Raw genomic sequence first — 12,185 nt, 5'->3', positions numbered from 1 at the left:
TGTCAGAATTACTCCGGCGTGTACATTCCTAAGGACCAGACCATCCGGTGAGGTTAACAGCCTCTGGACACAATGCTATGGTGAGTGTAAACTTCACTGCACTGGACCATCCGGTGAAAAAAGTCTCATAAGACTTATCTAATTCAACCAAATTTTGTCTCGGTTACGATAACTTTTTCATATATTGCATCAATGAGACCTATTAACGTATATACTTTGTAAACATGTTAGTTCCAATAACTATATTTCTAATAACTATGTTACCATTAATCATCAAAATCACAATCATACCCTAATAAGACTATTTTTGCTATAGCGCTCTCTGCAGGCGCGACAGCTTGCGATGCTCAGGTGCGTGCTGCTATCATCGTGCCACACTGTCTCTATGCAACCGCACCGCCATCAAAAGGCGGCCTCGACGGTGAGAGCTAGTGCATGACGGACAAGGGAGCAACTTTGGTGAAGGGCGGGCTGGATTTGGTCGTTGGCACGGTGGCCGATGGACGACAGTGCTGGCATCAAGTGACGGAGCGGTGAACGGTGAATGCCAACGTTAGGCGGCAGCGCGGTGGATGAGATTCGCCAACGTTAGGCGGCAGTGCGGTGGATGAGGGTGCTGATAGAGCGGGGGACAGCAAGGGCTGACGACGATAACAACTTTTATCATAAGGAAACCCTAGCCACCAATTAAATAAGTTAGATGAGTAAACTAAACTAATCAGTCTAAGGTATGGCTCGCAAGTTTTACCAAGCCAGCTCTGTATGTCACCTTCAGAGATAACACTACTATATGTTAGTGCTAGGACTCGCACGCTACCAGTTTCTTATCACAAGTGCACGCCTTGCATTGCATCTTCCCCAAAATTTTCTTTTTTGGGTTATGTGTTGGAGCACTTCGCTTATCCTTGTGAGTAGTGACAGCTAACAACAATTCGGCATAGCCGTGTGGTATGGGCGAGGACGGCTCTGCACTTCGACCACTTAGCTTGTTTCTCGTTCCAAGAAGATAACTGGACAGCAGCTGGGAAGAAAACGATGAAGACGATAAGCATCAGCGATGGCGCCGGCAGACGGCCGGCCGGCCGCCACCTTGTACGGTTGGACCAGTCCAGTACGAGAATATAGCAAAATAAAATCTGCGGCCCCCGCTCCGGGCCTCACAGTATCATAGTATCATATGAACCGAGATCGCGGAGTTTTATTTTATTAGAAAACTATAATAAGTATCTGTTGTTGGTACATAAGTATCCACATGCTACATGTTACTGACTTACAAACGATATATAAATAAATTTGTAACTTTTTTATATGATATTAGATAAAGATGATATTTATATAAAAATTATATTTATCAATGATATCTACAATTTTCAAGTGAATATTTTTTCATTTAAATATATTTAGATAACTAAAAAGTAGCTAAAAAATTTAGATCTATTTTTTTAATACTGTCCGCGGGACACAGACCTATCGACACGGTAGTACCGATAGACACCTATCTGCAAAAATTAGATTTTAGATATTATTTTTATAATTTTTTAATAAATAATATTGTTTTAAAAAATCGAGATCGCGCGGTGCGGTGCGGTTGCGTGGGAGTAGTTTAAAGGCCTGAAGTGGTGGCGGGCAGCGCCCCACGTCGCGGCGCCGGGAGCAGGCGCGCGGCGCGACCCTGCTCTTGCACACAGCAGCCGACGGCACGCCGCACGCAGTTTCATACCTAGTCGTGGGCAAACTATCCGGTGGACTACGTCTGCGCTCGATCCGATCGAACCCTTTGGAACACGTGATGCTCTGTCTAAACACCAGGAGAAGGCTGGAAGGCCGGCCGACATGGTTGAACGAAGCCCTGACCAGACGATTGGTTTCTCCTCTTCCTCGTAAAAGTCTCAGCTTCGACCTGTATGTTTTTTCCCCCGAAAACTTTGCCGTTCATTAAAGAAGAAAACAATTTATACAACAAATCACGCACCTTGTTCAAAACAAAGATAATGAGAACGTACAAAAGATAAAATAATAAACATATTAGCACACAACTACATCGAACACTTTTAATATACACAAAAGAGAGAGCTAATTAGACGCCCAAAAGGAAAAAAAAATCAACTTCGAAGATAAACCATTAGAAGTTTGGCACGGATGTACTGTTTGCAGTTTGCATCACCCCATGCATACGAACTCTGTCGCTGTACTTGTACAGTTTACTTGCAAAACCATTTTCGGGAACCGGGAGCTGCAACCTTTGGTTTGGTCGTTGGTCGTGCTTGTGAACCGTGGGGCCGAGCCCGTACGGCGGAGTTGGCTGGTTGGTGGCCTGGAAACCACCTTCATCTTCCATTTTTCTCTCAAGAAAGGAATGCTACCCCTTTGTAATCTCCTTTTGTTTGTTCCCAACTTCCCATAGGCAGATTAGAAAAACCATATTTGCATGGCCAGGAGGATTCGTGTTCACGAAGTCTGACGTACTCAAAGATTAGATAGCCACAGGGGCTTAAGCCTCTTAAGCTGTTATAAAAAATGATAATATTTGATATATAAAAATGATAGTAATAATGTTATCCTAAAAAATACTTTAACATCATCTAATTCTCATTAACTTTTATCAAAAGATATTTATAAAAAATAATAATCAAACGTACTAGATCGTGTCGATATTCTAAACAACAAATAAAAGAGAATAAATACAATACCAATCTAACCAAAAGACAATTTAGATAGACTCTACCCTACTCATTCTTTGGGCTATGAATGAAAGAGATGAGGAAAAGGTTAGAGAAAGAGGTAGAGTAGTCCCCTACCCGGCTGTCCTGCTTCCAAAAGTTGTCGGTTCGGAAGCGGCGGGTGTATCTGAAGCAAGTTTCAGATATGTCCACGCAAAAGGTACCTCGGACACGACCCACACACCACGGTCGATTGTACCCTTGAAAAAAAAAGGCTAGCTCGGCAGCGCAAAAAGCAGCCACCAAACTGGAGGATTTCTGCCCAAAACAAGAGGCCAGGGTTGCAGCCTGCGAAGCGCGAGGCCACGGCCAACCCCCCCCCCCCCCGCCCCTCCTGCCGAATCCCGAAAGCGTGACCAGTCCCGGCACGGCAGGGAACGCAAGCAAAAAGCTCGCGTCCCAATTTCCCCCCACAAAATTCGTTTCCCCATCTGCGATTGCCGATAGTTTTATTTAATCCCACCACTTCTTCCTGCTGCTGCTTCCCTTCCACAAGACCACAAGCTCGCGAGCGAGGGGGGGAAAAAAGGAGAGGAGGAGAGGGGGGTCAAGCGAGAAAAAGAAGAAGAAGAAGGGAAGCCTAAGCGCCTTTCCATTTCGGGAAATTCTTGGCCGCGCCGCGGATTCGCCGTGCCCGGCGCCGGTGGCCGGGCTCCCGCGGCTCGTTCCGGTAACGTGTGGCTCTCTTTTGCTGCTGCGAATGCCGGTGTTTGGATCGGACGAATCCTAATCCGCGGTCTGAACTGCAGCCAACCGCGCGAAGGGTCATGGCGGGCAGCGGGCTTGTGGTGCTGAGATGACCGGCGCGGGCTCGCGGGTTTGGTCGCGCCCGCCGCGAGGTATGGCTCCCAGGCTCCCAGCCACTGAATCGGGCCAGGGATGGTTCGGGGCGCCGTGATCTTATTCCGAAGGTGTGCCTTGGGGCTTGCGGTTTTGGCAGGGTAGGTTTAGTGCGCGATGGAAGGGACGACGGCGGCAGAGGTGGGCGGTGCCAGCGACGGCACGGCAGGGGATGTGCAGACTAAGGTCAGCAAGGAGAATGAGCAGCCAGCGCAGCAGCCGTCCGGCAGTGACGCCCTGGAGATGCCCGCCACGCCGCTCCCGCTCCCGCGGGACATAGATTGGTCGGAGCATTTCTCCTTCTTCACCTCCTTGGGCGGGTATGAGGGCAGCACGGATGGTGCGAGGGGCTTGACCAGCGTTGGCCCGTCGAATTCTGAGTCGAAGCCAGACAGTGTGACGCAGCGCGGTTTGAACGATGTGGAAGAGAGGGTGGAGGAGCTCACAGTGAAGAATTGCATCAACACTGATGTTCAACACGAGGTTTCTGCTGGCAGAAGCCCAAGTAGTGGGGATAGGCCTACTGTTATTAAGGGCCTGTGGGGTAACTTTACACGGATGGCTTGGAGAACTAGCGATGTGGCGAGCAGGGAAAACGTAGCAGTGAGTTGTGGTGACATTGCAAACTTGAGGGCTGGTGATGCGTCTAGCAGAGAAAATTTGGCAGCGAGCCTTGCCAACAATATGATCTCACGGAATAATGATATGTCTGACAAGGAGACACCTATGAGTCGTGGTGGCAATGTGAATAACGAGCGCATGATGCCATTTTGCAATCCGCAGCTTCTCTTGTCTGCACGACCTAATCAGAATGAACAACGAGCTGAAAGGGAGAATGCTCTTAAAGTAAGTAGCTTTTCAAATAGAATTCTTGATCAGATCAGAAGTAAGACTGCAACACCTGCGTCTGGGGTTCTAGGATCCCCTTTTCAGAACAAATCGAAAGGTAAAGGGGTTGCGTACCAAGATGCACGGGAGGAGGTCCAAGTGCAAGCTAATGCAAGGCCCATAATCCCTTTGGACTTGATCCCTACTATTCCTACCTCGATGCATGATCCTACGGCCAAAGTGGATCCATTGCTTTTCAGTAGTGGTGGAAATGTTTCTAAATCTCAATCTGAGGGAACTAGCCTGAGGGAACTGATTAAGCCTGGGCAGCAAACAATGAGCAAATTTGAGAAAATGCATTTATTTAAGCAGATCCTGGATTTTGTGGATAAGTGTCATGCACAGGGTTTTAATTTACAACATTTGCGACCATCATATTTTTCAATTCCATCTTCAAGTCAAGTTAAATATACTGGTTCTTATACTACACAAGATCTATCAACCTCAATCAAACAAGACATCGCTACAGAAGATATTGTGAATAGGAAAAGGTGTTTTGGCCATAAATTTGAGCACCAAGAATCTAATGGCCATGTAAATTCAATGCTGAAGTATCAAAAGGTTGGTGAGCAAGATTCGGTTGCTGTCAGACGATCGATACATACCTTTTGGACTGACCAAAGAGACGACAATCAAAATGAAGATGCCGATCCAGTTGTTTTGCGGCAAGGAAATTCTAGTTACACTGTCAGAGAACGTTCTAAGTTTGTTGAACCATATGGCAGTAATACATCTTGTGCTCAACTTATATCTAGTTCTGGCAACCAACAATCGGCATTTGAATTGAGGAAGTTGGAGGAAAGCTGGTACACAAGCCCAGAGGAGCTCAGTCAATCGAAAGGCACATTCCCATCAAACATCTACAGCCTTGGGGTTCTTCTATTTGAGGTATGTTTATTAGTTTTATGACATTTGCTGCAGTAGTACCCCTATTGGATTTCCGTTAGAAGTGAAGTGACAGTGTGCAACTGCAATTTGTAATTTTGTGGGTGGTAATAACTAATCAATTAAAAACAAATTCAAATAGTTTTACTTGCCAAATCTATTTATGAGCAGTTGAACTTTCGACACCTGTATACATGGTGTTTCCTACTAAATAAATAATACGAGATGCATTCTGCTTTTATTGGTACAGCTGTGCTTGGATTGCTGAAGGCATTTTTGGTTGAGTTGTCCAATTGTTTTTGAGCCCCAAGACCATGGAATTATAATATTCTATGATTATCTTAGCTATATGAGAAGGCAGATTGATACCCTTTTTTTCATACCATATACAATTAGTCTCTTGTTATTAACTTATTATAGCCGGTCCCAAGCCCGGGTTAAAGAGGACGGTTGTGATAAGCTTGGCGAGCCAACATAAAAAACCCAGCCACTCTTATGGAGGAAGTGCGTGGAAGTTAGCAATCCACGTTCTAGAACCATAACTTATGCATCAGTCACCTTGTACATTATTATTTTTATATTTTACTATTACTAGTACTTTTATTATCATTATTGTTTTCTCATCATCTTTTTAGTTGGATCTTGTGGGTTTCATCTCTAGCCTACCCCAACTTGTTTGGGACAAAAGCTTTGTTGTTGTTAACTTATTATAGGACACTCCACTTGTACCCTAGCACATGCATGCACATTTGATTGCTTGCTAGCTGAAACCACATTTGAGTTTACTATTTCTCTACTTTCCGTGTGATTCTGTTGGTTCTTTCTTCAGCCTGGCAGGCAAGGTATTTAATGAACTTGGTATTTTTACCAGCTCTTTTGCTGTTGTGAGACATGGGAAGTGCACTGTGCTGCAATGTCAAATCTTCGCCAACGCATTCTGCCTCCAAATTTTCTCTCAGAAAGTCCTAAGGAGGCTGGCTTCTGCCTTTGGTTACTGCATCCAGATCCCTGTTCAAGACCAAAAGCTAGGTGAGCATATCTATCTCTCTCCCTCCTGCACGCAAAATAAGAAAATTGATTACTGATTAGTTTCCATATAAGTAAATATTAACCGCCTTCTATTTTGGTGAATATGTAAGTTACACTTGATGTTTAGAACAATTATTTCTCCAGTGGAATAAAAGGAAGAGCTTGAGCTCGGAAATATTTATTTCATAGCATATAAGCACTTACCATGCTCAGCACTATACTGTTATTACCTTTGTTTGCTTCTGTTCTCCACAGCCGTACTTATAGGGCAGATTTTTATCAGATTCTTTAGCTTTCTCCATAAACTTATACCGTGAATGTTTAGCTTATTTGTGCCATGAAATAACACCTGAGTTCATGTAGAAGTGTTTGACAAGTTAGACTGGTGCTCCCAAGTCAAGGGATATTTTTGTTGTTTATCGCAGGAAGAAATGATATAAGATCTGCTCAGTAGTTTTCCTTTTGTGCCTTTTTAGTTGATGTTTCTTTGCCGTCTGAAGACTAGAAATAATAGTTATATGCCTGTTTAGGCCTAATAGCCAGTTTGCTGTTTTCTCAGAGACATTCTTGGATGTGACTTGATAAATGAGGGTCGAGATTTGTCCTTATTAGATCAGTCACCAGTTGCCGTAAGTGAAGATGACACCAGATCTAGTTTGCTACTCAATTTCCTTTCTCAATTGAAAGAAGAAAAGGAGATGCAGGCTGCCAAGTTATCAGCAAATCTTGCAAGCTTACAAACAGATATCGCAGAGGTTGGGAGAAGACACTCAACAAGGATAGGATTTAGTTTAGATGACATGGATATACTGGCAAGTTCCAGTGCTTTGTCAGGAGCTTCTACGAGTGCCCCACAAGGTGCATTGCTGTCAGGTTTGTTACCATCATTGTTCAAGTCAAGCATATACGAGGAGCGGGTGATGAAGAATTTGGAGCAGCTTGAAAATGCATATTACTCCATGAGGTCCACTGTGGACACGTGTGAAACTAATGTAATCAAACGTCCAGATAATGAGGCTTTGAGGGTCCGTGAAAATTTATATCAATTTCAAAGTGATTCTGATGCTACGAGTGAGCAAACAGACCGCCTGGGATGCTTTTTTGATGGTTTATGCAAATATGCCCGGCACAGTAGGTTTGAGGTACGAGGAATTTTGAAGAATGCAGATATACTTAACTCTCCGAATGTCATTTGTTCGTTGAGTTTCGATAGGGATGAAGAATATTTTGCTGCTGCTGGAGTTTCGAAGAAAATAAAAATATTTGAATTTGATGCACTCTTAAATGATCGTGTTGATGTTCATTATCCATTGATAGAGATGCCTAACAAGTCCAAGCTAAGCTGTGTCTGTTGGAACAGCTATATAAAGAACTACCTGGCATCAACAGACTATGATGGCACTGTTCAGGTATGTATCTAACTGTATGCTGCTGTATATTTTCCAAGATATCCGGTTTATCTGATCATCCATGATCAAATTGGCATATTTTTCATTCCTTTCTTGTAGTTTTATCCTATATTTCTTTCAATGGCATCATTATCTGGTTCAGGCGGATTTGATCTTATATAATTTGTTGATGTTGCCATCATTAACTAATGCACCAACATGCCGACTCTGGATTCGAGATGTTGTCAATCTACTGAGATTGGTTTATGTTGTGGGCATAGATCAAGTTGTCTACTGATTTAGGCATCACATCCTCATAGTTTTAGTTTTGGGGAGGACAATCTGGTGTCTGCTGTGCCAATTTCTTCTGTTTGGGTGCCTTCTATGTTATCAGTATTATTGTGATCTGTGACGGGGCAAAAGTAGGTTGATAGTTAAAACAAGTGCTCTGAAGGTGAATTGGTGAGCTTTAGGCTATATTGGCTGTTGATTGAGAATTGCATTTCTTTGTTGAATTTGTTGCACTTGTTCACCCAAAAAGCTTAAACTGTTGAGGAAAATGCGACTACCTACTGATAGTACAATGTGCCAGGATTTCTCTATAGAAAGAAAAGGATAGAGGTTAATGCGGATAATTGAAAAGAACTATGTACAGAGAGGATATGCTGCATGAGCTGGTTAGCCAGAAAATAGAAACATCATGGTAGCTATGGAGGATCAATAACACCATTTCATATCTAGACTGCTTGATCTTCTAGTGGCTTCATGTGAAAACAGCAGTTCTTATCTTTCAGCCTTTCAGCAATCAAAACTGTTCATTTCTTACCCCAAAAAGACAGGTTCCATTTGAGCTGCTAGCTTCTCCCCTCGTTTATCATTTTCTTATGGTTCGGATGAGTCATTGCTATTTCCTTACTGCTTTAACAAAGAGCAAAAGCCTCTCTGTTATAAGCATCAGACCTGGAGATGCACTGTGTGTTATTCCCTTTCTTTTTTACCAATTAGTTTAATTATTATTTGGAATGCAGTTATGGGATGCCAGCTCTGGTCAAGGATTCACACAGTTTACAGAACACCGGAAAAGAGCTTGGTCTGTTAGTTTCTCAGAAGTGGACCCAACTAAGTTGGCAAGTGGGAGTGATGATTGTTGCGTGAAAGTATGGAGTATTAACCAGGCATGTTACTGAAATGCATCCACTCTTTTCTTTATCAGGATATTTTTCTTAATTTGAGTCCTTACTTCAAACATGGGTGTTATGTTACTCATATTTTCTGTATCCTGAGTTAAAGCATGCTAGATAATAGATCGGCTCTGAGACAGAGAGTTATAGATAGCGAAATATCAAACTCATCGAGCTGTTCTATTTTTGCTCTCACTTGGATGGTTACTCAAACTTATTTTTAATGGCTAAGAGTTAAATAGCACAACGTGCAATGCATGTGTGTCTGGGGTTGACCATTACCCCTAAGTTTTATTTTTATTTTTTAGGGGAAACCCCTACTGTGGTAAGTATATTATTATGTATATAAAGAACAGAATTACAAAGGCAAGAGCCCATCAACTAAGGGGAAACCCCTTAGTTTTATCTTCCATAAATACAGTTTCATGGCACCATTTTAATGATGTCTAATCTCTTTTTATCAGAAAAATTGCATTGATACAATCAGAAATGTGGCCAATGTATGCTGTGTACAATTCTCCCCATACTCCGCCCGCATGCTAGCTTTTGGTTCATCTGATTACAAGATATACTGTTATGATCTGAGGAACACAAGGATCCCTTGGTGTACTATTTCGGGACATGGGAAAGCTGTCAGTTATGTAAGGTTCTTGGATCCAGAAACACTTGTCTCTGCATCAACGGACAACACATTGAAGATATGGGACCTTAACCGGACTAATTCCAGTGGATTATCTTCTGATTCTTGCAGCCTGACACTGAGTGGTCATACCAACGAGAAGGTATGAGAAGGTTTTATGTTCTGCAAGTTTACTTTCTTATGGTAACTTGTTTTTGGAATTTATCTATGATCAACCTTACTAATAATTGCTTGTGCAGAATTTTGTAGGATTATCTGTTCACGATGGATACATAACATGTGGCTCTGAAACCAATGAAGTGAGTATTTCATTTAATGCATACATTTTCATTGGCACACTTCACTTGTTTTAATCGAGACACTGTCAGGAGTGAGTTCTGTCAAGTTGAAATCTTCCAATGGAGCAGCTATGTGTTCAGCACATTATTATGCCCAGGAAATTGTGATTTCGTTTTTGCACAGCACGAACAATCCCAATGGCCCCAGCCTCTCAACCTATCCAAGTCCCCACTAATACACACGTGTTCCATTTTTCCTCTGTGCTCTACTGCCCTTTGTGAAAACACATCCCTAGCTGCGTGATACAATTTGTGGGCCACCTCCCCTGGCCTAACAGTGAAGATTCTCATGTTGGCTACATAACTATAACACCTTGAGAGTTAAATTTTAACATTTAGGTGATATGTTGCGACTTAGACTGTGAGTTGAAAGTATGCTCTATTGAAGATTCAATGTGGAACATGTCACTGGAAATCTTCAATATCTGAAATTCAGCTCACATATGTATTTATTAGCGGGTCAATTGAAGCATGCTGATGAGGAATTGCTCATACATTTTTTGGTGGTGTGCAGGTATTTTCTTACTACAAAACCTTTCCCATGCCAATAACTTATCATAAGTTTGGTTCGATCGACCCGTTAACTGGACAAGTGACAAATGAAGACAATCAACAATTTGTGTCAAGTGTTTGCTGGAGAGGAAAGTCAAACATGGTAGTGGCTGCCAACTCTAGTGGCAGCATCAAAGTGCTTGAGCTTGTGTGAAAAATCCGATGAGTTAAACTGAAGGAGATGATCTGAATGCTAAGGTGCTTAGGTGCCACCTTGGTGTGGCGCTGCTCTGACGACCATGCCTACTGATACTGAGTGCTCTGCCTCCTCAATGCAAAACACTAAGCATCAACTCCCCTTTCTAGGTCTGGGTTTCATTGTGTCACCAGAGCAGCTATACGACGCAATTGCACTATTCAAGCAACCTACAATGCCGATTATTTGTTTCGAACTCTTTGCTTGAGACTCCCAAGCAAACTCAACAAAATTTGCGGCCTCAGCTATTCTGGAAGGAAACTATCAGCTCTATTTATCGTGTTTGTAACTTTAGATGGCATTTTGACAGTACTATTCATCATCTTAAGGTGGGCCTAAGGGTCTGTACAGAATTAACGTCCCTAGGGCCGATGCAATATGTCGTGAGACATGATGTGCCTTTGGGCTAGAGAGGCTGACCTGATACATCTACTCAATCAGTATCTTATTGGAAATTAAGTCAGTTTGGGTTAGAGCAAACAATGGTACAAAAAAAGGTGATCTTGTAGCTCGAAAAGGTTTAATCATGCGGTGTGAATGTTGCAAGTAGAATGTGTCTAATTTTCAATTCCGCTTAATTATTGTACATAAGTTTAGGATCGGCTACTGAAAGGCCTTGTTACTAGAGGAGAATGCTCAAAAGATTCTGTCACCAATCCAGTATGATTAATGGTCTTCTCAAAAAGATTAATGGCAGATTGATACCTGTACATCGTTATTTTGATGATGCTTTGGCAGGAACAATTGGAGGACGGGAGATTGCTTATTTGCTTATGCTTTTTTTGGACCGAAATTTTGCTTATGCTTGTGCACACGCTCTGACTCACCTCACCTTATTAGCTCTAATCATTAGAGTATATTTTTTAAAATTTATATAGTTTCTGTCGTTTATAATTTTTCATAACTTATTCTTAAAATTTATATAGTTTTTATCGTTTATAATTTTTCATAGCTCAGATAAAAGAGAGGAGCTCGTTTTGTGCTTAGAGTTATCTCTCAAGTTTGTTACTCTCACTGCTATAGAAAAACTAATTATCATCCGTTCTTAATTAAAACCGATAGTGATAACATCATTATCAGTTCATAAAAAAAATCATCAATGATAACTAGTTGTTAATAGAGAGTTGGATGTGTAACTAGCATTAATTAAAAAAAATAGAAACCAAATCACAATTTTTTATTTAATGATTTGAGCATCAATCGAAGACATACAGATTAAGTCAATTACATTGAAATAGCAACAACTTAGACACTAAATCTTGCCATGCAGTACTGATATCAACTACTATTTTTAAAGTGACATGACATTGGCTCTTCTTCTGCAAGCTGCGGCTGTAAGTCTCCATTCCTCTATCCAAGGTCATGCATTGGAGCTGGAAGTCTACAGTTTCCTGCCGTGGAGCAAATCAATAAATATTTAGCATGCAGTCCAGTTCTTATCCTACCTAAAGCATTACATGATGAAATATATTTATTTTAGGCAAATAAATAACTATCAATGCAATATCTTTATAGCGAAAATGGCTCT

At 41.9% G+C, this 12,185-nt stretch overlaps 1 protein-coding gene across 2 annotated transcripts; it reads left to right on the top strand.

Annotated features, from left to right (window-relative positions):
• Positions 1 to 3,024: 3,024 nt before the first annotated feature.
• On the top strand, positions 3,025 to 11,367 carry LOC133929448 (protein SUPPRESSOR OF PHYA-105 1-like). Of its 2 annotated transcripts, XM_062376203.1 has the most exons (9): positions 3,026 to 3,390; positions 3,470 to 3,559; positions 3,661 to 5,336; positions 6,205 to 6,362; positions 6,922 to 7,771; positions 8,779 to 8,925; positions 9,396 to 9,713; positions 9,811 to 9,870; positions 10,424 to 11,367. In XM_062376203.1, exons 3-9 carry the CDS (start codon positions 3,678 to 3,680, stop codon positions 10,613 to 10,615), a joined length of 3,384 nt encoding a protein of 1,127 aa, XP_062232187.1. In that variant the 5' UTR covers positions 3,026 to 3,390; positions 3,470 to 3,559; positions 3,661 to 3,677; the 3' UTR covers positions 10,616 to 11,367. The 2 variants fall into 2 exon arrangements, with proteins under 2 accessions (XP_062232188.1, XP_062232187.1); XM_062376204.1 differs by lacking the exon at positions 8,779 to 8,925 and having other exon boundaries at positions 3,025 to 3,390; positions 3,470 to 5,336.
• Positions 11,368 to 12,185: the final 818 nt, after the last annotated feature.

The sequence above is a fragment of the Phragmites australis genome, chromosome 9, assembly GCF_958298935.1.
Source record: "Phragmites australis chromosome 9, lpPhrAust1.1, whole genome shotgun sequence".
Lineage (NCBI taxonomy): Eukaryota > Viridiplantae > Streptophyta > Magnoliopsida > Poales > Poaceae > Phragmites > Phragmites australis.
Note: the sequence above shows the minus strand (reverse complement) of the source record. Positions and strands in the feature narration are given on the sequence as shown.

Excerpts from the sequence above, each read along its gene's own strand:
- LOC133929448 (XM_062376203.1), top strand. The coding sequence starts at position 3,678 with ATGGAAGGGACGACGGCGGCAGAGGTGGGCGGTGCCAGCGACGGCACG. Across the intron at positions 8,926-9,395 it reads AAGTATGGAGTATTAACCAG|AAAAATTGCATTGATACAAT; the intron begins GCATGTTACTGA and ends TCTTTTTATCAG. Across the intron at positions 9,714-9,810 it reads GTGGTCATACCAACGAGAAG|AATTTTGTAGGATTATCTGT; the intron begins GTATGAGAAGGT and ends TTGCTTGTGCAG.